This window comes from Filicampus tigris, chromosome 5 (assembly GCF_054856515.1).
Source record: "Filicampus tigris isolate MCC_2025a chromosome 5, RoL_Ftig_1.0, whole genome shotgun sequence".
NCBI classification, from domain to species: domain Eukaryota; kingdom Metazoa; phylum Chordata; class Actinopteri; order Syngnathiformes; family Syngnathidae; genus Filicampus; species Filicampus tigris.
Window position 1 is genome coordinate 18,951,083 of NC_141221.1, and position 26,114 is coordinate 18,977,196.

At 41.3% G+C, this 26,114-nt stretch overlaps 1 protein-coding gene across 7 annotated transcripts in view; it reads left to right on the plus strand.

The window, feature by feature from the left end:
- pbx3b (pre-B-cell leukemia homeobox 3b) overlaps window positions 1-25,695 on the plus strand; it is a 66,043-nt gene extending 40,348 nt beyond the window's left edge. For 2 of the 7 annotated variants that reach the window (XM_086031387.1, XM_086031388.1), the window contains exons 3-11: window positions 8,438-8,679; window positions 10,832-11,022; window positions 12,330-12,465; window positions 13,249-13,278; window positions 18,659-18,824; window positions 19,376-19,453; window positions 19,911-20,020; window positions 21,162-21,251; window positions 24,169-25,695. In XM_086031387.1, the coding sequence (XP_085887513.1) occupies window positions 8,438-8,679; window positions 10,832-11,022; window positions 12,330-12,465; window positions 13,249-13,278; window positions 18,659-18,824; window positions 19,376-19,453; window positions 19,911-20,020; window positions 21,162-21,251; window positions 24,169-24,261 (1,136 nt within the window). In that variant the 3' untranslated portion in view covers window positions 24,262-25,695. The remainder of the gene's footprint in view (window positions 1-8,437; window positions 8,680-10,831; window positions 11,023-12,329; window positions 12,466-13,248; window positions 13,279-18,658; window positions 18,825-19,375; window positions 19,454-19,910; window positions 20,021-21,161; window positions 21,252-24,168) is intronic. The other 5 variants (XM_086031391.1, XM_086031392.1, XM_086031389.1 and 2 more) reach the window with 3 other exon arrangements.
- The last annotated feature ends 419 nt before the right edge of the window (window positions 25,696-26,114 follow it).

The window sequence follows — 26,114 nt, forward strand, 5'->3', positions numbered from 1 at the left end:
TTTAATGTTAGATCCATGTACTTAATGACAATGATCATATGTCATTATAGTTTTACTTCATATGTAATGACAATTTTTAATCAAAACCACTTTTGGTGGTATCAGGTAGGAATTTGTGTTTTACCACCATTTGATTTTTAGGTGTAAGGATTACACAAAATCTACTGAACCTAAATGCCACAAAACTAGGTTGGTTCTCAGGAAGAACCCAAAAATGGTGGGTTGGACCCAGGATTTTTTTTTTTTTTCATTTTGGATGCTGATCCAAATTCAGATTGTTAGATCTTGACGTTCAATCTGGAATTACTAGCCAGTAGCGCGACAGATCTGGTTCAATTTTCTATGCCCATGAAACAGAGCTCAGGCGCGTGGTGAATAATTCATTGTTTCCTATAAGTGAACAATAAAACCATAAAAACAAAGTCATTACTTGCCGACATACAGTAGCCGAATGGCATCAAGAGCTGGTGTTCTCATTAACCTGTCACCTAATTATCTACCTCCAATCTGAGTCCTGACAAGCCCTGCCATCTGAACCCTCCACTAGGTTGTGTTGTGTCGTGTCAGCACTTGCCAACCGCAGTCAAAGCACCATTAGGTGCCCGGGAAGACAAAGGCATCTTGCAGCAGAGGTTCCCCCTGCATGCACGTCCACAGTGTTCGCCCTGTTAATGCCTTCCCTTCCAATTAAATCTGCAACTGTTAATTATTGTAATTACGGGCACGGGCTCCCAGCTCTACCCCCCTCCGCCTCCCCCCTTCGCTGCGTGCAGAGACGCAACGGGAGCTGTTGTGTTGCTTCAGCGGCGCCTCATCTCTGCTCCACTGAAGTCCACGCAGGGGATTTGATGCAGAGGCGGATTGGGTACAGATGACAAGGGTGACATGAGTGGGACTGCACAGTTCATCTTGGATAACGGGGGGAACAAGTCACAGTCAATGGCCACGCCTCCGGTCTAACTCATTACGGTCAAGTCGAATTCTGGCAATATTTGGTACCTTGATGTTCTTGTTTGTTCGGCTGTGTCAAATATTTCGCAGATATGCAGCCCAATAAGGTCTGATTCAATAGCTGGATTGGAATTTTTGTTTATTAGTAACATAAGAGAGAAATGCTTGGTTTCAATTAGTAATATTAGTAGATTTGTGGATTATAAAATGTATTAAAGGTTTATTAAAATATGTATTGTTTTGTTTGCAGTGGTGTACATCTCATCACACTGCTAGGTGTTTCTTATTTGTTTTGGATTTTGTTCCACTTCCTTCTTATGGTAATACTAAGCTCAATTTTGTCCATCAGAGAGACAGTTGCAATGAATGTGAAGTGATGTGTTGAGTTTAAGGCGAGCTGAAAAAGAGTGGATGGCAGGCCGGCTGCCTGTTAAGTCTGTGCGTGTCTCAGCATCCTCTTTGGCCTGCTTCTGTCACAAGCTGTTGTTGGCCCGGACCTGATCTGCCCACCCACTCCTCGCACTGCACTCTGCAGACCTAGTTGTAACCTGCAACATCAGGCTCTGGATGATTCCAGAAACACGGCTTTTGGAAAGGTGCGTGCAGCCTAAGACACAAGAAGTGGATGTGTTTTTGTGAGCTTTAGCAGTTCTCCCTGAGAATCAAGCTCAGTCGTAACCTCACTTGCCTCACAGCAGAGTCCTTAACACGCCAGCACGCCTAGCAAAGGATTCGGGCTTTACAATTTAGAGCTGAATTCGTTCCTACAAAAGACACTGGGGGAAAGAGCAGCTCCTTCTGCTTCAGGCAATGCAGCCTTTTCGTGAATACACTGCAAAATCTAAATGATGGACTGTCAACTCTCTTGCAGGAATGCCACTGCAAAGAATAATCTCTCTGGCAGTGGATCATGGTTGGCTGTATGCTACCAATGCCGTTTCTTTGTTTATGCGTCCGTGTAGCCGTCACACGCACACAAACCGGCATGTGTATGCATGCAGACGCACGCAAAAATAGAATATAGAACACGGACAAAATGCTTTGCATAAAATGCAGTTTATCTTGAAAATAATTGTAAAACGTATTGGACTAATTACCTTTTTTTTCCCACCTCGGGCGTTCAAAATAATTGATAACAAGGCTTGGCTTGGTGTCTGGACAACGTTTTGCTTGCAAATCTTGTATGGTTGTCTGTGTGTACAAGACCTGCTGTGTGACCTGGTTTCATGCAATCTTCATCCTCTAATTAGGAGGCTACAGAAAGGCTGGAACGAGAGGAGGACTGATTAGTTGCCTTGGGGTATTTCATAAGTGGCTTTCAGTGCCACATTTGCATTATTTGCTTGGGGTCTGAATAACAAATCAGTCTACCTTTGCAGAAAATAGAGGCGAGCGGCCCAAGACCCTCAATACATTAAATATACAATATAAAAGAAAGCAATTTAAAAGCTAGCAAATAAATAACAGCACGATGAAATGCAATATTGTCATACAAGATGTCTGACTATCGAGCTCTTAACTCTTGAGCATTACAACTCTATTCAAGGACTTGCCATTTGTGTACATTACGCTGGATGTTCAGTGCTACTATACGAGAATCTCTGTGATTGCAGCCCATTCATGTGACAAGCAGACCTTGCGAAGCGTGCAAGACCCATGTTGCTGTCGTCCTGGTGGGGTCAGTCTGTTTTGTGATCTGTAGCAAAGGTCCTGTCCACTTACTTGGCCAGACTCCCCAACCGCTGCGTGCGGCCGCCACCACTGCGCCTGGTCAGCCATCACTGTACCACTTGGCCATTTGCCCACGTGAAGTCTTCGAGAGCTGGAAACAAAGCGGCCACTCACATGTCCAAATACAAACACGCACACACGTGCACGCGTGATCACTGAGAGTGACAGTGGCTCTTGTTTCGGCAGCCCTCCCCTCCCCTCTTTGCATCCTAGTTTGTCATGTAGAGTGTCACTTCACACAAATGTCAGTGCCACTGCAGGACAGTGATTAATTTTGGTGCGCTTGGCAAAATGTCTTCAAGATATTCGTTTGGGTTATTGTTCCCCATGCAGTGCCAACCCACCTGCCCACGTCTTTACTAGGAGGTCGTGAGTGGCACCCTAGCCCACAGTCTGCCACTCCGTCAGACATTTGTTGGGTGGTTAAAGGGAGGGATTATCATCAAGGCTACCTCACCTGACAGAGATCATCTTTTATGACCACTTTTTGTCACTCATCATCCGATCCCGGCCCACCACGACCCCATTTGCTGCCTGTTTTCTGTGTACCGCGGGTGTGTGATGGGGAAAGTCTTGACCCAGCGCTGGCACTGAGCGCCTCTAACGTTTCACTGTCAGCACAGCTGATTAGCTTATCACTCACTGTGGTGGGAAATACATCATCATTCTAGACAGGGATTCCCCTGTTTAGGTTGTGTTCTTCCTTGAATCGTTTCACTTCGCAACCACCCAACTCGCAAAATGTAGCCATCGATTTTTAAACGTTGTTATGTTGTGCATCATGATGCCAAGATTTACCTTCGGAAAACTGTGCTCCACTGTGCATACACCACATGGACGCAGGTATTGAGACACACCTCGCATTGAATAAATAATTAATGTGGACTTGCGAGGCCAATTGGTTTCACATGAATCTTATTTTGTGAGCTTTCCAGGACATTTATACAATTCTAAGGCTCTGGATTGGTCTGTAAAGTCCACAAAGACATGTTTGCATGAATGTGCCATGGGAACACTTGAGATTCCTTTTCCTTAACCCCATCAAACACCTTTGAAATGATGTGGATCAGAGATTGTCGGTCATTCAGAATTAGTGCCTTCTGGTTGGACAAATCTTATCTGGTGAATGAACAAAGCAACATTCCACAAAATCTTCTAGGAAATGTATGAAAGCTCTGCAAACTGGGAGACATTTGTTAGTCATAGTATTTTTCTGTAAGTGCTATGCACATTTGCCCCATCGCTTGTATAAAAACGTAAAAATATTTCTGGTGTCGACAAAGGCCATCTCCATTTTTAGCCTATCCATTTTAGCTCATTCACCCGAGACAATGACACACAAAGTTGCTAATGTGCTTTGCCTCCCTACAGTGTGGTATCAGGTATGGTAATTACTCTGCCATTAACATTGGGAATAGTTAATGTGTATTAATGTGTTAATGTAATGTTAATTACTGTACATGAAATAGAGAGCCCGCAGGCATTCTCTCAGTTTCTTTGTGCCATGTAGATGTAGGCCAAGGTTTAAAAAAAAAAAAAAAAAAAAAAGCCTTTTCAGAACATCAGTGAAAGCGAATCTTTATGTTTAATTCGTCAGAAGAAAAGATTTTCAGTGGTAATTTGATCCTGCTCCCAGCTTCTGGAGCTGGAAGTCACTGATCCAGGCGTCTCAACAAAGAAGATAATGTGAAGTCAAAGGACACATGGAACACGGCAGTGGCGACACTAGCCCTTTTGTGAAATAAATACTGTAAGCTCTCTGTATTCTCTAGTGTGTTGCTTTGGCAGCGAGTTTTAATAACACGGTGGATTAGAAGCCTTGGATCCTGACTGCCAACCTGGAGCTAAAGCTCACCTTGGCCGAGACCCAGTTACAGGCTAGATGCCACGGCTTCCCCATTCTTCCTCCACCCAGACGCCTCCCTGCTCCACTGCACACCTTTAAGAGAGATGACCTTTGCAAATATTGACAGAAAATAAATTCTGTTTCGATTAGTTAGCTTTGGGAGACCTTTCCGGATCAATGCAATTAGACGAGCAGGGTGTCGATATGTGGCTGGAGCCGTGCACTAAAGGCACAGGCGGGGAGCAGAGCAGCAAGAGGTCAGGGTTACTTGTAATGAGAAGGATGTCCTGTGGTGGACACAATCACATGGTGTGTCATCAAACAGCAACACACCCATGAAACTGGTCTGTCGCGGCTGTAAATGCTCGTTTTTTTGGGATCATAAATCCTCAAATCTGGACTGTATCTGCATGCAGTAGTATATCTTCCCATATGTTGTCTGGTGTTTGACGGTGCAGTCATTGCAGCAGAATGAGGTGGAGGACCCCGACGCTGCCCCTTCCCTCCTGAGCAGGCCACATTAACCCAGCAGGGCTCTGCCTTTATGGCTCTCCTGCTCGCACTTCAGTGATGAGAGTAAACAAGCAGCGGGCCAAAGGTCATCTAAGCCCACAGAATAACGGACGGCACAAGGGAAGAGGAAGTGGGAGGAAAGGAAAGCGGCCTGAGGCAACCCTTGGATCACTGTCAGTGATTCAAGCAGGGAGTGACGGACGAGACAACAGGCGCGAACCGAAATTTGTTAAATGGGATTAAAAGCTGCATCGTCTTTGTCCAGCAAATGCCTTACTTACTTGTATCAAACTGTGAAAAACGTAAGAATGAAAAGAACCACCCCGGACTGATAGAGATGGATTAGCATAGTTTCTCCTTTTGTCTCATCCACAGGGAGGAAATACTCCACCTATATTGTTTGAATGACTAATGAGGCCGATTTAGGCTTTTTAAAATTCTTTTTTTTTGCATCATGAAATGAATTCCGGTAATTAAAACAGCCAGTGTCATTGGAGTTCTGTGACGAAGCCAGAACAGCTATGGATTTTTCATTTTCAAGTTGCGACGGTAAACGAGGTGCACCAAGGTGACACGGCTTGTGCACATTCCCTCGCACTGAGATAAATCCCACTTTAACTGTGGAGGTGGATTAACCCGGGTGCCCAAACTTGTTTTAATACCCATATCATCAGACAAAAAAAAAAATGGGATAAAGATTTGTGCAGGCAAGCAGCATTTCAAAATGTGACTATGGCTTTGCAAGTTACTATAGAGATTTGTCAGACACACAGCAAATTAAAGATATTATCTGGCTGGAGTCTATTTGGAGAGAGCCGGGTGATGATGCTGAGTTGAGACAGTGATTCTGCAAACTTAAGCTTCCACAACAAAGATGCAGAGACAGACGGAGACACATTGCGCTGTTATTCTTTAATTTTTTTTGCTATTTGTTCGTCATATTTTTCTAATCTTCTTGACTTGAATGGAAGACGGACACATCCAGCCTTTGAAACGTGTGTGTTATGAATGGCCTGCCGTAGCTGATTGCGCCTCAAATACACCTTGGTGGACTCCTGCGGGGCCGTCGCCTTCACAGGGCAGCGGAGTAATCATTTTTATCCTGCTGATTTCCCAAATAGAAATGGACATGTATGATAAAAATGTCACGGCCACTCCACATGTCAGCGGACTAACAGGATTACATGTCACTTACTAATGTCGCGCTCTGTTTTCGTTTGCTGTGAATGGCCACGTTATTGCACACACGGACTTTGTGGTAATATATGGTGAGAGACAAGTAGCTCTTTATGGTCTGTGATTATTTAGTTTGAATGAAACTAGTGATTTATGCCTTTTTAGTTGAAAAGCCCGGTAAATTCCCTCAGCTGTATTTCCCCTGGACACAGAGTGAGTAGAGTAAAAGTGACAACTGGGTTTGCTGTGGAAATGTACACCGCGTCCCAGAGTTATATTTAATATACCTGACATGAAAAACGTGCCTCGCTACCTACACCACCCGCAACACCGAGGAAAAGTACAGCCTGGGAGCTTGACTTGAATCTGAGAGCGAGTAAATACTGAATTAGGAAAATATGAACCACACCGGCAGACAAACCACCAGCTATTAGAGCATGCTGAAATATATCAACATTTGAATCATGTGCCATTTTTGTGTGTGCATAACCTGGAACAGTTCCCCGCGCAATGAGAGCTTTGGGTGTGAGAGTTGTGCGGATGGTGTATGATGTGGACGAGGGTTAGTGGAGCAAGCGGCATATTGTCCACATGGTTGGGTTGGCTGTGCGAGCCTGATGGAGCCTTGTCCGGCATCTCAATGTCTCCAACACAAATAGCCACATTCATCCACTCCTCTCACACCATTACACCTCAAAGACTCAAAGCCAGACAATCCATAAATAGTGGCAAATTTCTTTCTCACTGACATTGCCGCTCAACAAAACGTGAAGTCAGCGGCGGAGTGGATACAGATGGGGTGTTTTTTTGAAATTTGTTTGTTTTTATTTGGTTATTGAAAAGAGAACATTTACAACTTGAGTTTGCTTTCGAGCGCTCACTCCTGCGAGTGATGCACAGGGTCAGTCAGCCAGCAAGTCAAAGCCTTCTCGGATTGCATGCCTGCTATCTGACATAATTAATCTTCTTATTTAGAATCCAGAGGCCAGTCGTATCTTAATGGAGCTGTAATGAGCTGTTTAAAATCCTTGAATTGTGAGAGGGATTATTGAATTGAAACAACTGTGGCAATCATAATGTTTGAGTAGCCACTCATTGTACTTACCAACCACTGAATCATATTTTATCAACTGAGGTGCCATTACACTGACCCATTGTGTTGTTTTGTTTTTCTACTATAAAGCAGCGGTGCCCAAGTCCTGTCCTCGAGAGCCCCTATCCAGCCTGTTTTCGATATCTCCCTCCCAACACACGGGAGAATGTGTTTTCTCCCTCCCAACACACGGGAGATATCGAAAACAGGCTTGATAGGGGCTCTCGAGGACCGGACTTGGGCGCCCCTGTTATAAAGCCAGGCATCAAAGCTGCATTGCCAGTGTGTCCAGGTGTGCATGCATGCTATCTACTGGGTGATTACAACTTACTGACAGACTGGTGAGACAGAGAACAGCAGGGTCGGATCGCATGAGCTGAATTAATGAATGAACACTTCACATAAAGTTCATTGGGCTCTCATTGTCCAACAAAAAAATGCTACAAAGTCAGGGCTGCACATTCAGATCTTAATAGCAAACAAAGAAAAAGTAGAAAACAAGTAGGTATATTGTGGAGTTCCTGACATCCACTGTGTCAAAAATGAGACACTGGAGATATAGATAGTTTTCTGTTTAGGATCTCTTCACAAAGTAGGAGTGCCACTTCACAATTGAGCATTTGTCAGTTTATGGATGTTGCTGTCATGTCAACCTCACCGTACACAGTGTGCACTGCTGTGTGTAAATAAAAGAACAGGCTTAGACATGGGCGACAGCAACACGCCGCATTCTCAGAAAGCGCTGACGACATACCTGCAGGGAAAACATCACACTGGGGATGACTATGTAGATGTAATATTTTTAATTGCTATCAACAGCTATGTCAAGTTTAATCAGCTTTGAATGCAAATAAAGTATACTGTACTGTACATACATGTCGTATGTATACAGGGGTTGTTAATGTTTTTCCAGCTTGGATTACTTCTAACACACACAAAAAAAATGTCTATCATTGCGGCTGTAAATTCTATACAAAACAGATGTTTTACCCATATTTTGGTTAAATTATTTATGTACGTATAAAAGGGCACCTCTCAGTAGGGCACCTAACAAAGTGTCTGTCTTTTGTATGTCACTGCATTGCTTCATCTGAGTCCCTCTCTCCCTTCTCTATGTGCTGCTGCAGGTCTCAGCATCCGGGGCGCCCAGGAGGAGGACCCACCAGACCCCCAGCTCATGCGTTTAGACAACATGCTGCTGGCAGAGGGCGTGGCGGGACCAGAAAAAGGTGGCGGATCCGCAGCCGCCGCAGCTGCAGCTGCTGCCTCGGGTGGGGCAGCTGACAATTCCATTGAACATTCAGACTACAGAGCCAAGCTCACCCAGATCAGACAGATCTATCACACAGAGCTGGAGAAATATGAACAGGTAAGGACGGTCGCTATTGTCTTGAGGTTAAGATCTCCTCGGCATCAAGATGACGATAGATGCTGTTTTGCAAAAGCAATGCTTTTTCTAGTGATAACAACCTGACTTATACATTTTACATTTAGGGGAAAAAAGAGAGCAAATTCGGTTCTATTTACTAAACAGAAACATAATACTAATCAAACAAAAGCAAAAGACTTCATCCAACTATGCTCCCAACTTTGTCAGAAATGTTTTAAGAAGGCCCTTTTTTGTCCAAGTATGACTCTGCCTCAGTGGTCAAAGCAATGTTCATGAAGGTGTGCTTGAAGGAGCCTGGTGAGGAAAAAAATGAATGTATAGAACTTTAACCACAAATCAAATACTGGCATGCCTGCCTCAAAACAGGAAGACTCTGGTTCTCTCCTAGCTTGAAGCAACCCCAATGGTTAATTTCTAACCTGGGTTCCATTTCACAAAGCAGGTTTAGTGAAAACCCAGAGTCTGTTAACCCTGAAATGATCCTGAAATGGGGGAACTCGGAGTCTGTTAACCCTGAAATGAGAGACATTTCAGTTAGTTAGTTAACTAGTTAACAGACTGAGTTTTCACAATACCTGCTTTGTGAAACGGGCCCCAGTTGTCTCGACCAAGCTGCTGAGACAAGATCTGGATTCGGGTGCTATGCAGCTGCCTCCCACAGTTTTAACTTTAAAACCATAAAAGGAATACTGTGAACATCGGCACTTACTCTATAGTTCTGGACTTATTAAACGTTTGCAAAACAATCCCCACAAAATAGATTTGTAGGCTTGTTTTCAGATGGCAGACTTTGAATTTCAGACTCGACCCGCCTACAGTCAGGTGTGAGTGACCAGTGTGATTGACACATTGGCTTGCTGACGTCAGCAAAAGAATGACCAGAGTAAAATAGTTGGTTAGTTGTTTTATTCATCCTGATTAGTATTTTTTTCTCGTGACATATTGAGAGTTAATCAAAACAATTGATAAAAACAAAACAACATGGGAAGGGCCAAGTAAGATTTGCATTAATTATTGCAATGATTCTGACTTTGAAGTTTTTTTGTTAGAATTTGTGAAAAATAAAAGACCTCGGGTAAAGCTCTCATCCTTTCCGTACATTTTCTGTTTGCTAATAATCTTAACCGTATGAGTTTTGAAGTTATCATGGACAAGAGTGACAAAAAAATGCAATGAAGTGCTCGAAATAATAGTTTTGGATTCCTTAATCCACACAGTCTCCAGTCCTGTCGATGACGCCACACCAAGACATGGCGTAGCTGTACATTTTGGACCTATAAAAGTTGCATTCCCAGGATAATTAGCAAATAGTAATTAAACATATTGATATTATTGGAAATGGCTGCCAGTTTAATTTTCTTGAGCAAAAAAGAGGACTAATTTGTGAATTACAGGCCATCTGGACACTGTAGGTCCTTAAATGAATTGCACAATTAATTAGCAAGTAATAGGCTGAGAGAGGCTTTTTCAAGTGTATATGTGTATATGTAACTGTAGGTGAACTTTGTCCAGTAAAAGTATGATTAGCTCACCTGGCGTTTTGATCCTTCCATTAAACACAGAGACATTATGGTTTGAAGGAAAAAAAAAAAGAAAGAAGATTTTGCAGTAATGCTTCATCTAGCCAGAGAGGTAAATTAGACTTAATATACTCTCAGTGGGTGGAGGTGGGTTTTCAGGGGCATGCACCACTTTGCCTGGAGAGAATGCATCTTTCTTAGGGGTATTTCCAGGTTTTAATTATCTAAATGTAAATACTTAACGAATTTTACTCAGAGTAATGAGCTAAAGTGTGCACTACATAAATGGGTTATTCTAATTAATCATGTATGAATTACTGATTTAACGGAAAGCTGTTGAAATTCACTCTGCATTAAGCCAAAGCCAAATTGCAAATTGGCATTTATATTCATACATGACTTCACCTATTATGTCCAAGTAATATAGAAACACTGTACTCAGTTGAAGCTTTTAACAAGACGAGCTTGCGTCTAATGAACTCATTTCGTATATAAAAAATATGAACACTTGTCGAGGAACTATCGAATGACTTTTTGGAGTCCTAAAGAGCTTGCGAGTGTGATATTTACAAAAGTGACTGGCTTCTTTTGTCTGTGTTTCTACTCACCAGGCGTGTAACGAATTCACTACCCATGTGATGAACCTGCTGCGGGAACAGTCTCGTACGCGGCCCATCTCGCCCAAAGAGATTGAGCGCATGGTGGGAATCATCCACCGTAAGTTCAGCTCCATCCAAATGCAACTGAAACAGAGCACCTGTGAGGCTGTCATGATCCTGCGCTCCAGATTCCTTGATGCCAGGTTAGTGCATGTCATTCACAACCTTATTGCTTCACCTTGACCCATATAGCCAAGCCTACGTGCAGTCCTTAAATTTAGTTTCCACCCCCAGCAAAAAAAAAAGGAAGAAAAAATCCTGCAAAAAGTTTAGAACTATTATTACTTTTTAACTGAACTACTGTCGAGAAAAAAAAAAAAAAATCATGATTGCATCATGATCTCTGTGTTGCACAATTTGCGGTGGCACACCCCAAAACAATTTAGACCTTTCTGGGCTGAAAACCCATTTTATCAGAAAAGAAAACTCAAAAGTTAAGAAAAAATCATTTAAAAAATGTCACTGACTTACCTCCAAAATCTAATTGATGGTTTAATTGTTTGATTATAGCAATATACAAAACCTGTGTTTTTTCTTGAGCTTTTACTTAAGCCCACGCCAACATAAAAAACAAACACAAAACTTCACCTTAATCGATTTAATATAATGTTGTAATATATTGTTTCTACTAATTAACGTGCCTTACTTTTTCTGTTCAAAACAGGCTGTTGTAACAAAGAAGCATGATTTTAATAATGTCTACGCTCCATGCATGATGAGTTTTCCAGACAATTATCCCTTCCCACCTGAGAACAAAGTGAATGAAGGGTCACGTCATGTGTAAAACAAATGTTGAGTGTGGAAATGTGCAATTTTGCGAGGCTCAACACAAGTTTAGACCAAACAAGCCGAGCGAAAGCACATTTGCTGCCCACTGCCCGCGCTAGGCGCCGTAAACACGGCAACAAATAAGCAAATGCTCAAGAATGTGATAAGTAGTGCCCTTGGGAGGAAAGCGGACCCAGATCTAGTTAGAGTTTGCTTGTTTCTGCTGGAGATCCCTGGGGCTGTGGCACTTAAGGAACAATGCTCAACTGTGCATGCCGTGATTTCTATAATGTACCGAGATGCACTCCGACTGGGCTTTGCGCTCCATCACGAAGCCCACCCATCCACTGCACTAAACTCCGCACATTACACGCTTGAACTGGAAATTGGAGACCAACAGACCAAATTAAACATTGTACGTGTTTTGTGGCTGCGTGCGCATTTGTTTGTGTGTCCGCTCGTCAGTGTGTTGGTCGCAGCCCGGTCTTCTTTGTCTTGACCAGACTTACAGCAGGACCCAGTACAGTATTCTACTCCTCGGGCCCTTAGAGCCCATTCCTCATCATTTTCACCATTTATGTGTGAGATTGATCGTGCAATTTGTGTGATCCAAATGGATGAGTTAATGCTGGTCCCACTAATAGGCTCGCCCGGCCATTCTCTCGCTTTTCTCCCCACTCAGGCGGAAAAGGAGAAACTTCAGCAAGCAGGCGACAGAAATTTTGAACGAGTACTTCTACTCACACCTCAGCAACCCGTACCCAAGTGAGGAGGCGAAAGAGGAGCTGGCCAAGAAGTGCAGCATCACAGTTTCCCAGGTGGGTAGCGCACATCGAACAGTAGCTGGTGGCTAATCAGGGTGGGGAAGGGGGAAGCCTAGAGGGACCCTTACCATGGGTTACACCACCAAGACACAGCGTCCTCAGCTAACCTTGACATTGTGACTGCCTAATGATGCTTCAGTCAAGGCAGTGTGAGCAGGGCCACAGGGAGGGGAGGACCATCATCTTGGCCTCAATCAAAGCACTATGCTGTCTTTTCTTAACTGCCCCAATGCCTTCTCCCCTGCCGCCCAGCCCCCCCCCCCCCCCCTCCAACTCCCCCTCGACACTCATTCCCATCCACCACATGCGCTCTCTTTCCTGCCTGTCACTCACTCAGGTCATAAAACTGGACGATATCATCAATTTTTAAGAAAAATAAGATTATGTCTCCATGCTAGAAAACACAGCCAAATGGTCTTTGTAAGTCTCTCCTAATGCTGTTATCTTTTTAAATGTCTTGATAACTATAGCCTCCTTGTCGGGTGTAAACCTGAAGGCAATATCTCTCACATCTAACCCCCCACCCCATATCTAAATTATTATTGTGCACAGTCCCTTGTTATTTCCTGCTGACTACTATCCAGACGCTTAACACAAACACGTTATATTGTTCTTTGCTCGTCCTCATGAGGCACAATATCAGAGAGACATGAATCTATAACATAACGATTCATCTGCAGTGTTTTGTTCTGTGTGGGGAGGGGAGTGTTAAGGGGTATATTGAGTGTAGTCATGAAGAGTCAGATACTGTAAAAGCCCATTCTTTTTTGCCTTCAGGGGGTGGGAAGCACCATCACAGTATCTCAGGTATGTCATAACTTCTCCTGATCCACTGTTTTCATTTCTTTGTTACCTCTTTTGTTTATGTATGTAATAGCCACTTCACTGCACAGACCCCCTCCCTCTCACGCAACTAGACCATTGCTAATGTTATTATGAATTCAAACAATAAGATTGAATATAATTTATATTTTTAAAAAATGGTACAATTCACATCACACCTTTTTCTACAAGCACACTGATTTTCCCATCATATTTTGTGTGTACAGACTACAGAATGTGTCACATGCTATTTTGCATTTATTGTTTGTTTGTTGTTTGGCATCAACAGGATGTGTGGTGTTCTGAATATGCACCTTTTTTTGTTCAATTTAACCACCCTGGCCAATACACAATCACGTTGCAACACTTAAAGAAATGGGCAACAGTGGAATTTAGCTTCGTTTTCCGAGTGCCTTGCTAAGCAGGCCACTGTCCCGTCCCCATGAGAACAAATCAGTCCTTGCAAGAATTAGAGTGCCTTTAAAAATTCACTTGAACTCATCGCAGGCCCCATTAGTGGCACACTCCTCGACAAACAGAAGCCACAGCAGACATTACTATTGACTTATTCTTAATGCTTTAGCTCATTTTAAGTGAGTAGCAAAATGTGAGGCTCACCCGAATGCCTCGTGCACCCTAAGTGTGTTATCCCTCACAGTGCCACAGCTTAACACGCTCACAATCCAATAGCAGTGGCCTCTCTGTGGGCTTAGTTAAGTAATTTGTCAAAATCCCAAATTCTTTTTGTGGGCTTTGTTGATTATTCAAACAGTTCATCACGTAAAAACCATCCATCGTGAGCGGTATGCCAATATCATTCGGAAGCTTTGCTCAATACATCACTGCTGACGAAACACCCTGCATTATTGCTAGCAAGGTTGACATTTAAATTGTTTCATATTTTCTTTGCCACAATGCATGCTTGTTTTAGGAGCTGCGGCTACTCCCGAGCCATATTACATATAATCTGAAAATTAATTATACTTTATTTTCCTCTTGAGCCACACTCAGTGCATCAAGATCAGTGTATTTAGAGAAGCAAAGATTTGTACTCATTCATTACCAATGCAACTTGGATAACTGATGGCATCACATGTCCAAAATATTCCATTTTTATTGAAATTTCCGGGTTGTCCAAATTGTAGTCACACACTGATAGTGTATTGTCATTGATTAGGGAGGATTATTGATTCAATTAGAACACAACAGCTTCTCAGCCTCTCAAACTGTAGAGCAACTCTATTGTGTTCTTGCGAACAGTCCACATGCTCATTACACGATCACTGGCTTCAAGGCTGCTGATGTCAGGTATTCTCGCGTTAACACCCCAGCTCTGCCCTTACTGAGCAGTCGACTGGATGCGTGGCCTTCTGCAAGATGGAAGAGAATTAGTTCTATAGATTAGGTTGTGATCCACACCTTGCATTGCTCGATAGTAGGCTGACCCGGAGAACCGCTAAAGCCGATGTTCAGTGGGCAGGAGAGGAAAATATGTGACATTTACGGGTTGGCCTCGACAGGCTTATATATAGTACTCATACTACATGTTGTCACAAAGCACAGGCACAACACAGAAATGGATTATACTTGAACTGTAATTACTTAATACCCACATATGACTGGCAAACTGAATAATTTGCTTTCAGTGTCACACTTGATGATTAACATGTTCACTAATTAAAGTTATGCTTACAAAAAAAGTCTCAGTGAGACAAAAATTATAATGTTAGTAAAATATGTGATTTCCAGTCTGTGGACTTTTTTTTAAAAAAGGCTAAAGATTACATCATTCCAATCCACTATAAGCAGGTTAAGTAAAAAGGATGATAGCCAGGGCTTTCATTGCTTCCAATTAAACCTTGCTTGTTAGTTTAACCTCTAGGTAAAGCCATCAAACAATTGATGTCAAGGAAACCCTGCTGCCGACAGTGGGTCTCGCCTGAATGGTCATTAATTTTAATTGCTTAGATATTAAAGATTTAGAGCACAGAGACGTGCAGGATAGAAATGATCTGTTGTCCTGCAAATCCAGTCACTTTTTTATGTCACAACATTGGCTGGCTGCTGGGGATATTAAAATTTAAGCACATGGGTGGAAATTAAATAAAGCGTCATTAGGGGCAGCTGCTCTTTGGCTGGTCCAGTGGTGGGCTGCAAGGCCAGTGAGATAGAGTGGATGGGGTGGTGGGGGGTGCTGCCGCACAGCAATGACACACTCTAATTTATAGAACCATTAAAAGCATGCATCATCTCATCATTATTCTGCTCTTATCACAGCGACAGCATCTACTCAGAAGATTCATAGAACTTTTTAGGGTCTCACTAATGTTAGATGTTTCACTTCAATGAAATTTGCATTTCAAACTACTCTGCTTACCCAGCTCATGCTTTCACCTTAGTATGTGTCCTTTTCTGTAGACTTGAATTTCTCCAGAATGTTCTATTTTTTTAAGCTCATCATTTTAACACTGAGGGCCATATTTTGGTAGAATGGCGGGGTAAAAACATAATTTTCACGCTGGCGCAAGTCTAGTCTACCATGTTTGGGGCCGCGTTGGGCCTCTCTGGCTTTTCTGCCCTGACTCATCTGACAAATTATTGACAGAAAGTAGACTGCGCTTGGCGTAAAAATGGGCGCATTGCCATATTTGTGTTGAGGCAATGATCTAGTTCAGCATTTTTGTGAATTTGGTGAACGCAATACGCCTCACTAGGCACTCCTACCGCGCCTACCTGCACATCTGAAAATGTAGTTACAAAAATTAGACTAGATTTTCGCCTTGCAAAAAGCAGATCTAGTTCTTTGCGCAGGTAGTGTATTTTGTTGTGTTTGATCGAGGCGCAGGCAGACAAATTCAGTGCTCTGCAGATGTGTATGATGGACATCATGGGATTTCATTCATAAATAGGACCAGCGTGGGACAATCCCTCTGAATCCGTGTAGAAATGAATTCATTGAACGGATTATAATCATTATCATCTTAAAGGTATTCCAATAGCAACCCCGTCACTATTTACTATTACTATTACTATTTATCCGCAAGGGGAGCTCTTGCAGTTTTAGTTGCCAATGTCATGCACAGACCCCAGTGAGTCTATTTCTGTCCCCGCAATGTCAAGCACGGTGTACTCAGGCATACTTTGCCTCCGACTGCCCTGATTTTGATGCACATGAGGGATGCCGTGAAGATTGGCCGGGAAAAGGCTACTTCCAAATGCCCCGTTGCGCCCGATTATACCATTGCAAATTTTAGCAAAATACCAAAAGAAAGAAAATTCCACCCATGCACAGTTAGACTGCACTTTGTGCAAAATTTGAACTTTGCAAGAAAATACTGCCCTGACTGTTAAATTACACGCACAGTATTTTATGCCCACTATTTATTAAAATGAATTGCTTTTCTGTTTCTGAAATACAGATAGATAAATAAGTAATTAAAAAATATGTTAATGGCTAACTCATGACAATATGCCCTAGCTGGTATGCAAGCTTGATTTGTAATAAAATCCTAGTAAAGGAGGGTCACATATGAATGTATGTGCCAGCTACAGTTTGAACGTATTCTAGGAAGATGCTAGAGAAGCACCCCCAGTTCACTTAGCCTTGGGTCCCAAACGTTGTACCCCCAAGGATCACAGGTGTAACCCGCGGGCCTGTTCTTAAAATAGCCTACCAGTAATGGCACATTGTAATTGGGATGTTGTACAAGTGATCATTTTGAAATGTAACCACTTGATGAGATTTATAGAAATGAACAGTTGCATAGTGATACATATCTGTTTCTTACCTTGTTTCATAATTGTTGATCGTTGTTATTAAATTTTAGTTTTATTCATTGTTGCTTGAAAAGGTGATCAGTGTATTCACATCAATTATTATAATTAGACTTAATTAATTAATTAATTAATTAATTAATTACTTGTGAACTTAAAATAGAATAAAATTTGAGCAAATTAAATTTCATAAGTGTATATCAGACTGGTAGCCCTTTACGTTAATCAGTAGCCAAGAAGTAGCTCTCAGTTTCAAAAAGGTTGGTGATCCCTGACTTTGACAAAGGCTAGGTTCACACAGGCAAATGTAACCCAGATCGTTTTTTGCCCGTATGCGACCTGTATCTGTTTTTTTTTGACAGTCTGAACGGCTCAATTCTGTTTTTTCAAATGCGACCTGGGTTGCTTTCATATATTGTCCTAAATCAGATACGTATCCGATTTTATACAATGCGACCGTGGTCTGAACGGCCAGGTCGCATATATACGACATTGACGTCATCTGGAGACCAAAATGCGCTCCGCACAGGCGGAGGGAAAATGCTGACAGCAGGGGGATTGAATCTGCAAATTTTGTTTCGAGTTACAGGATTGACTTTAGATTTTACTTTAATCCCACTTGAAACATGAAGCATGAAGTAGACATTTATGGTGATAGTAGTAATTCAGCCACGGTTCAGATCGATTCATTTTTTACGCACGGTTATGACGTGACGTCATCGTTAGTGATGTCTCCATGAAATGACATAGAAAAGCCTCGCCTCGTAATTCCCCCTAAATGTTGTATTTATTTCTACCTCCGACCAAATCGTTTTACTGTAGAAATGCCCCGACACGCTGGACCGCATTTAGTTCCGTAAACAATACGTCGTGAGTGATGTCGTCTCTTCTGCGTATGCTGGCCACTTTGGCGACGCATGTGTTCATACGGCAGACAAGACCGAGGTCGCATTTATAATGTAATATAAACACTTAGAGAAAACTAAAAGGATTTTTAAATCAAAATCCGAATTGAGCATTAAGACCTGCGGTGTGAACCTAGCCTAAGATTCCGTGCGAGTCTACAGAAAGAAGTTCACCTTTTTCCAAACGGAAATTTATTGTATTCAAAATGGTGGTGGAAATTCGAATGTATAATTATGTATAAGAACTTTTAAATTGCAAAAGACAGATAAAAACAACACATGCATTTGTTGTTTTTGCACTCATTTATTCATTTTTATTTCATCTTTTTTTTTTTTTTTTCCATCAGTCACTCGTCTGTGTAAATCACTGAGGGGAGGGGTGTATCCTTAACAGCCAGCCACGCAATAACGGACATGTGAAGCAGCAGGGGCCCCTCGTGTTTGGGTTTTGTCAGGAGACAGAGCTGAGAGCATGTCAGGCTCCCATCCATGAGAAGACACAAGTGGCTCCTTATTATGGCTTAATTAGCTTGTGTACCCAGTGGACATTGCTGCAGGGGCTGGGAATTGGGTACTTGATGGACCCAAACATGACATCTTGAAAGAGTCACACTGCTCAGTGCACGCTGCTGTGGCTGCTTGACGTCTGACTCCTCTGCTCCTCCCCTCTGTGCTCTTCCACGCAGGTATCCAACTGGTTCGGCAACAAACGCATCCGCTACAAGAAAAATATTGGCAAGTTTCAGGAGGAGGCCAACCTGTACGCCGCCAAGACTGCTGTAAATGCGGCACACGCTGCCGCCGCTGCAGTGCAGAACAGCCAGGCCAACTCCCCTACTACACCTAACTCTGGTAGGCACTCCTGCATAATGCAGAAGAGAGATGAAAAACAAAACAAAGACCTGCCCTACACCTCAGGCCTTAACCTGCTGCCTCCCTCCCTCATGCACCGTTCACACAGGCGAGAGTGACAGGCTCAGCTCCCAGCTTGGGGATCACAGTGTCTCCCGTCTATAAGACACTTGGTGCCAAGCAAGCTCATGCATAAAGGGAGCGTTCCTGACTCGTGAACCGAGAATACATGTATTTTTGGAAAAGAACAAAAAAAACATATCTGAATATTGCCATGGGATTTGTTTTCTCTTGACTTTCCTGTCAGCCTCCTGTCATTTTAAATGTAATGGTATGTAGTCACATGGAATGTCGCATATTATTTGGCTATATAAGTGGGAAGCTAGGAGCATCATGAATATGCTTATATTATCACTATTTGCATTTTATATGATACCAAAAGGCCAGTTGAAGTGCAATAAGTCAAATGTAGAATGTGATCGGTTTGGACGGGGATGAACTGCATCTGGATTTGGTAAGCTTATGAAGTGGTCCCTTTTTCTTGCATCCAGGATTCCAGATGAAAGATGAGGAGTTTCAACTGGATTCTGCAGAGAGCAAAAACACTCTTTTAACCAACATGTTTACTGGTACTGGTCTTTTCATAAGCTTCTTCTTGTTCTTGTCATTTCCCATGTGATACCTTACGCCAGTGTTAGATTGGGAGTAGATGATGTGGAGCAATTGGGAGCTTAAGCGACCAACCACATGTAGCGCCCTTTTTGTCGTGTGATTCTCACTTCATTTTTGTCCATCATGTAGGTCAAAATATAAAGCTTTTTTTTTTCAGTCCCCCTGCATTTTCCCCCATCCGTTTATTTATTTGCTTCTTTTGCTTTTCTCTTCACTCTGGTAGTTGCTTGCTTTATGGGCATTTTCTCTCGTATATTTGTATGTGTCTCTTTGAGTTGGGTTCCATTTATTCAGACGTGTATGTGCGCGTATATGTGTGCGTGTGCGGTGCGTGCCTGCATTATTTGTGTGTGAATGTGCAGTCCTATTATAGATCGTTCATGTTATTCAGCTACTTACATTTTCCCTCTCTAGGTTCTTCAGGTTCTTTTAACCTCCCAAACTCTGGGGACATGTACTTGAGCATGCAGAGTCTGAATGGGGATTACCAAGGGGCACAAGTCGGAGCCAATGTACAGTCACAGGTAGGATTAACAATCAGGGACAGTTCCTCACTGCCGGTGCAGAGAGCTGTCCTTGTCTTGCCTGTGTACTGAGCCATCCTCAGTGCAGTCTGAAGCACGTTACAGCAAACGTAGAAAAACACATGTCCAAATGGCAAACAGTGTCTACTGATTATATATTGTCGGATGGAAGAGTTGGCTAACAAAATATAATGTCACAATACATTTAAGATTCCAGACATCATCCTTTAGTGAACATTTGGTGAATGCATTTGGCTTTGACTTGACCTCTTGGGTTGGTATTGGGTTTTTGGTAATGTGGTCCCCCTTTGTTCCTGTCCTCTATCCTCTTTTGTCTCATTGTGATATTGCTTGTTGTTGTTGTCTACCAGTCTATAAGCTTAATGCGCAGTGGTCACACTGTGCATTTACAACAACAATCTTTGATATCAAGTTATCTTCATAAATGTATGCTATACAATCTGTAGTAGATATGTTTATACTATATATAACGGTATATTAAATATCAATAACACTGGTCAACAGCAACATATTTTTACGCTGATTTTAAAAACATCGTTACTTTTTTTTCATTTTTTGTTTAAGTTTCACCTTTAAAAGCGTGCGCATTACGGAATTGTACCATGCCGTGCAATTCATATCATTGATGTTTCAGAAAAAAAAAATCCACCCGTTGCTGAACCTAACCATTAATTCAGAAATATGACTAAATATATTACTTTATTACATATTATATCATTCCAATTATATTATTATTGTTAACAGTATTATCAGCACAGAAATACTTCAAAAAATCTGCGTTTTCTTACATCTCTGATTTTTAAAAAAATGTTAAAAAGATGTTGACTACTCTAATATAAATGCCCGGTTAACAAAGTTGTAGTGTTACTGATTTTGTTACTTGTGATTATTTTGAGTTCTCAAATGTAATTGAATTACAGTAATGTTGCTAGTAATTTACTTTCTGTATTTCAAAATCTTGTAACTTTACTATCAGTTCTGGTTAGCACGTTTTCGGTCTTTGGAGTTGTGATGCACTTTTACCCAAATCAGTGTATGTTCCTGAGCATGTTTACAGTAAATGTTGCTGTGCTGCCACACACCAAGTTGAACAGCTTGTCCACCTTGTCTGTTCCTTCAGGTGGATACCCTGCGCCATGTTATCAGTCAGACGGCAGGATACAGTGATTCTCTTGGCCGAAACACGATGTACAGTCCACACAGTTTAAATGTGAGTACAGGATCCAAAAGTGTACACAACCAACAAAATGTTTATTTGTCCACACCCACACACACAGCGTTGCCTTGACATACAAGGTTAATGTGAACATGCTTTGAACTCAAAATACTTGTAGGCCTATCTCAAATCATCTGGCCCCATTGAAATTGAAATTAATTCAAAGGCCATTAACCCATTAAGGCCTAAAGCGCTTTTCTCAACAGCTCCCCAAAACCTAAGGTCGCCTTTGGAAATACCCTTGAAAACCTGAAATTCTCCCAGAAATTCAACACTTACAAAATGATTAATATCTCAGCCCCTGTAGCGGACAGAAACATAATTCCAAAAGAATTAAAGAGCTTAAAGAGATGTGGCTTTCACACAGGCAGAAATTATTTACTTTTTCAATCGAAGATGTAAAAATAACGTGTCAGTGCAAGAGAAGCACTATTTTAATTTAAGAAAAAATGAAATGGTAATTACCATCCTCTATTCTGTTACAAAGACGTCAATATCGTAATTGTCTACAAACCATATCATATCACGTTCGACTGGTTCCACTGGTCGTGCACGTCGTCTGTATATCACTGCCGTTACTTACTTTAATCAGAGCTCCCGGCGATCGACGGCGTCCACCATTAGCCTACCTATGGCTCGAAAAAATTCCACGACATCCTCCGCGGTCTGGCGACACCGTCACGTGTTTATTCTGATGCATTAAGTTGGCGGAGAATTGGATTAAAAAAGGACAGGGACGTACCCGCTCTCCCGGTTTGAAAGGTAGAAAGACACAACAGCGCTCCCGGCTCTAGTGGTAGAAACACGGTTATGCGCTCCCGGGTTTAATGGGTTAATCTATTCCAGCCTTCCCCTGAAAACAAATAAGTTTGTGTTTTTAACACTAGAACCCTCAGGATTTTGTAGTACAATAGCAATATTATTATGAAATGTGTTAATGTAGTTTATAGAATTAAACAATTTGTACATCATGACTTAATGCTGTAATTCAATTCATTATGCTGCTCCTTCTGGTGTGGCCGCCTTGGCCAAAGGAGGCAGTATAATATAGTCATGTGGACACAGATTAAAAAAAATAGTATTTCTTCTACGACTGAGTAAACTGTTGTAATATCATTCATTTTTCCTAGAGGGCGAAATAATATATATGCCAGTGAGTCTTGTTACACTATCTGTCTACATGTGTTGTTCAAATATCCGTTGATGAAAGGGTTTTTCAATTAAACAGTTGTCCACAAAGGTTGTTGAGGTATTGTTTAAATTAAAAAAAAAAAAAAAAAAAAAAAATATATATATATATATATATATATATATATATATATATATATATATATATATACACACTGTGAGGTTAATAAATGACATTAAATCTGGTAATCAGCTCAGTTTCTCTCATATTATGTAATGCACAAGTCATATTTGAGTAATAATAAACATGCGGAAAATAGTTGATAGTCTCTATGCGACAAAATGCTATCGTCTGTACCGGTAGCTTCCGGTGTCATTTTGTCTCTGCTGAAGCCTTATTACTCTAAGCTTTTCCGACATGTCAGCCCCCAGCTAGATCAAGTGTTTTTCACTTTCTCACAAGGTTTCTCACTTCCATGTGCGCCGCAGACCTGTGCCTAGTGGCTCACTGGAGCTTTGCACAATTCTGACAAAAATAGCGATGGGCACTACTGAGTCATCCTCACCTTTTCCCAAAAAATAAAATGAAATAAAATGAAAAAAAAAGAGAATCAAGTGTCACACACAAAAAATAATATTCTTGAATAAGTTATTGTTGCACTGCATCTGTTTTCATCCTGAAAGTGCTTTGTAGACATATTAGCATAGACTAACCTTTAGCGTTGTTGATGGTGACGTAGACGGATCCAGTAAAGGCTAGGTCATGCCTAGAGCGAGGCAAAGTCAGGCTGGCTAAGACTGGCTCTCTTGGCAAGGCCCTGCCTTGTCACTTCCACTCAGCTCTCCCCACCTCAGCCAGGCCCAGCCCTCCCTCCTCCTGACTGGCAGGAGAATATGTAGCGACAAGCTGCCGGACGCTGCTGAACTCCGCTTAGACACTGATTTGAGGCATCACGCCCATTGGTTGGAAAGCAATGCAAATTTGTCTCTTTGACAATTTGACAGCTCAAAATCTAGTCCTAAATATTAGAACTCTTTTTCAGGAAAGGAAGCATGTTGATATTTGAAGTAAGTGTTAAAAAATAATGTTTGCAGTCATTAAATGACAAACCATTTCATAACAATAAAACAAATGTATATGAAATCCAAACAGTAAAACATGTAGGCCTACTCCAATAATTGTTTCATTGAAATCAAATGCAGTACTGAGTGCTGACTATGCATTAAGAGACAGGTAGAGGTTTTTACAAAAGAGTGACTCCATTGCTAAATTAAAGAGCCCAAAATCCCTTTAGTGCTGTTGTTGGAGTTTTAGTGCCGTTGTTGGAGTTTGAACGTCTTATTTGACTACCTACCCAGGGGCACGGTACCACCAGCCCCTACTTTACCATTCAAACAGCATGGTTGGAATTTGCCAGTTTTTTCATTGACCTATGGGGCAGTTCAAATGTAGCCCTATGAACTCTATGAACTGAAGTTGTAGTGCAAAGGTGACATGACAAGGGCAGAAAAAAATCTTAGCAACTCTGTTGATGTTCAGTTTATTGATCGACGACAATTGTTTTCTATAGTGTATCTATCTACCCTGTCTGGTGCCCAAAGTCATAGCTCCACAGGTATATATATATAGTGGATTATTTTAAAACACAACTGAGCAGATGGTCTCATAGGATGTTAAAAGCCTGTAATGTGAGAGTTTTGTTTTATTTTGGCATTAAAACTGTCATGTAATCGTATAACAGAGAATGTGAATAATCTCCAACTTCCTCTGTTTGTGTCTCAGACTAATGGTGGGTGGCAAGATGCAACAACTCCGTCTTCAGTGATATCTGCGGCAGAGGGACCCGGCAGTGTGCACTCGGATACCTCCAATTGATCCACTCTCCATGCATTTAAGCCTCAAGCTGGGCAAGGACTCTTAACTAACTGCACAACTGCAGAGGACCTCCAAAACTTTTTCATGCCACATTTGTTTTTTTTGTGCATTTGTAATGTCCTATGACTACATGCCAAGCAAGGATGAAAATGTTTCAGTCAACTTTTCATGATTGTGTCAGTGTTTTCTTTGTAAATCAAATGTTTGTCGAAGGGTAAGCGCACATTCCGCATGTGCAAATATCAAAAAGCCATCTGATAGTCGTCAAACATTTTATCTTCTTGTATTGAAAATACAGGATGGGTATTACATGACATTGAAAATGTCAAATATATGTGATTTACTCTTTTTTTCATATTTTGAAAATACTTTTTTTCTTTGTGTTCTTCTAACAAATGGATTAAAGCAGCTGTTTATGTGACTGTAACAATGCTACTGTTGACAGCTCAATGGCAGCTTTGTGGTTACTTCCGAGATTTAATTTACTTAACAGTTGTATACATGAGTACAAGCCTATGCTAATTCATATCTGGAACATAAAGAAGTGTAATTGATTGTGTTACCACAACATGACACCATCCCATATTTTATCAAGTGATGTTTGGTATGTACATATGTAAACATTTTATACTGCTTGTGGAAGTCATCGAGTCCCCCACAATAACTTGCAAGGCCCAGTGACACACAAACTTGTAAAAAACATAACTTAAGAGTACTTAAACTTCCCAACAATCAATACACAGCTTTATTGCCTCATTATACGTCATACCAACAAAGTCCACCATTCCCGTAGCTTAGAGCGCTCACATACTACCTCTAAACGTCATCGCCATGTTTTTTTCCCTACTCATTTTTTATTCTTTTACTTTTGATAATATCTTGCAACACTGTAAACTTCCTCATTCTCTCTGTAATGTAATGTATATTTTAATCTTTTAATAAAACTCTGTTGCTATATTGCAGCTTAAAATGACAAAAAATTAATCTGATAACATTAACACCATGAAAAATAGCAGAGCGAGTGCATTATTGTTCTGTGGCTTTTATGATGGGGGTGCGATAAAATTGCGATAAATTAACAGTAAAACTGTTGTAAATACTAAAAAAAAAACATTTTGAATGTTGCTCATCTTATTACTAAATCATACCCAAAAAACTAAGAAAAAAAAAACACTACTAAGACTGTAATGCATAGAAGTTTCAGTATTCAGAACTGTATATTTCCAGCTCTGTTCAACAGGGTTCAAACATCTTTTCTCTTTTTTCTATTGTATGTGATTCTGAAACTGAGAAGTCATGACAAATGATTTGTGGCAGTGAGTCAAATGTAATAAAATGTTTAGTGTTGCTTTCTAACCGGACGACACCCTGGACTGAAAAGTCTTCCCTGTGGTAGTTGTGTAATTTAAAACATAAATAAAACTTTTGCTTTGATGACAGCATCTAGGTTTTTTTTCTTACGTGTGATGACTCATTATTAGCCATTAAATTATTATTTTGTGAACGCTGAAAAGCATTTGAACATCAAAAGGACCTGATCATACACAGCATTATGGGGAACTATTTATCACATTAAACACAATCTCCCTTTTTACAGTGTTACACATGTTATTCTCAAATTCATCAGTCTTTATAAGTTCACTTAATCCATCTACATTTCTCAAGCAATGGAAACCATTCCAACTTCAAAGTAGTCTGCTCATTCAGGTCATTTGCACGTTCTCTATTTAGGTTGCTGTACAATTGCATAGCAAGTGATATATTATCAATGTATTATTCATTATCGTTAAAAACATTACGGGCGGCACTGTGGTCGACTGGTTAGCACGTCCGCCTCACAGTTCAGAGGTTGT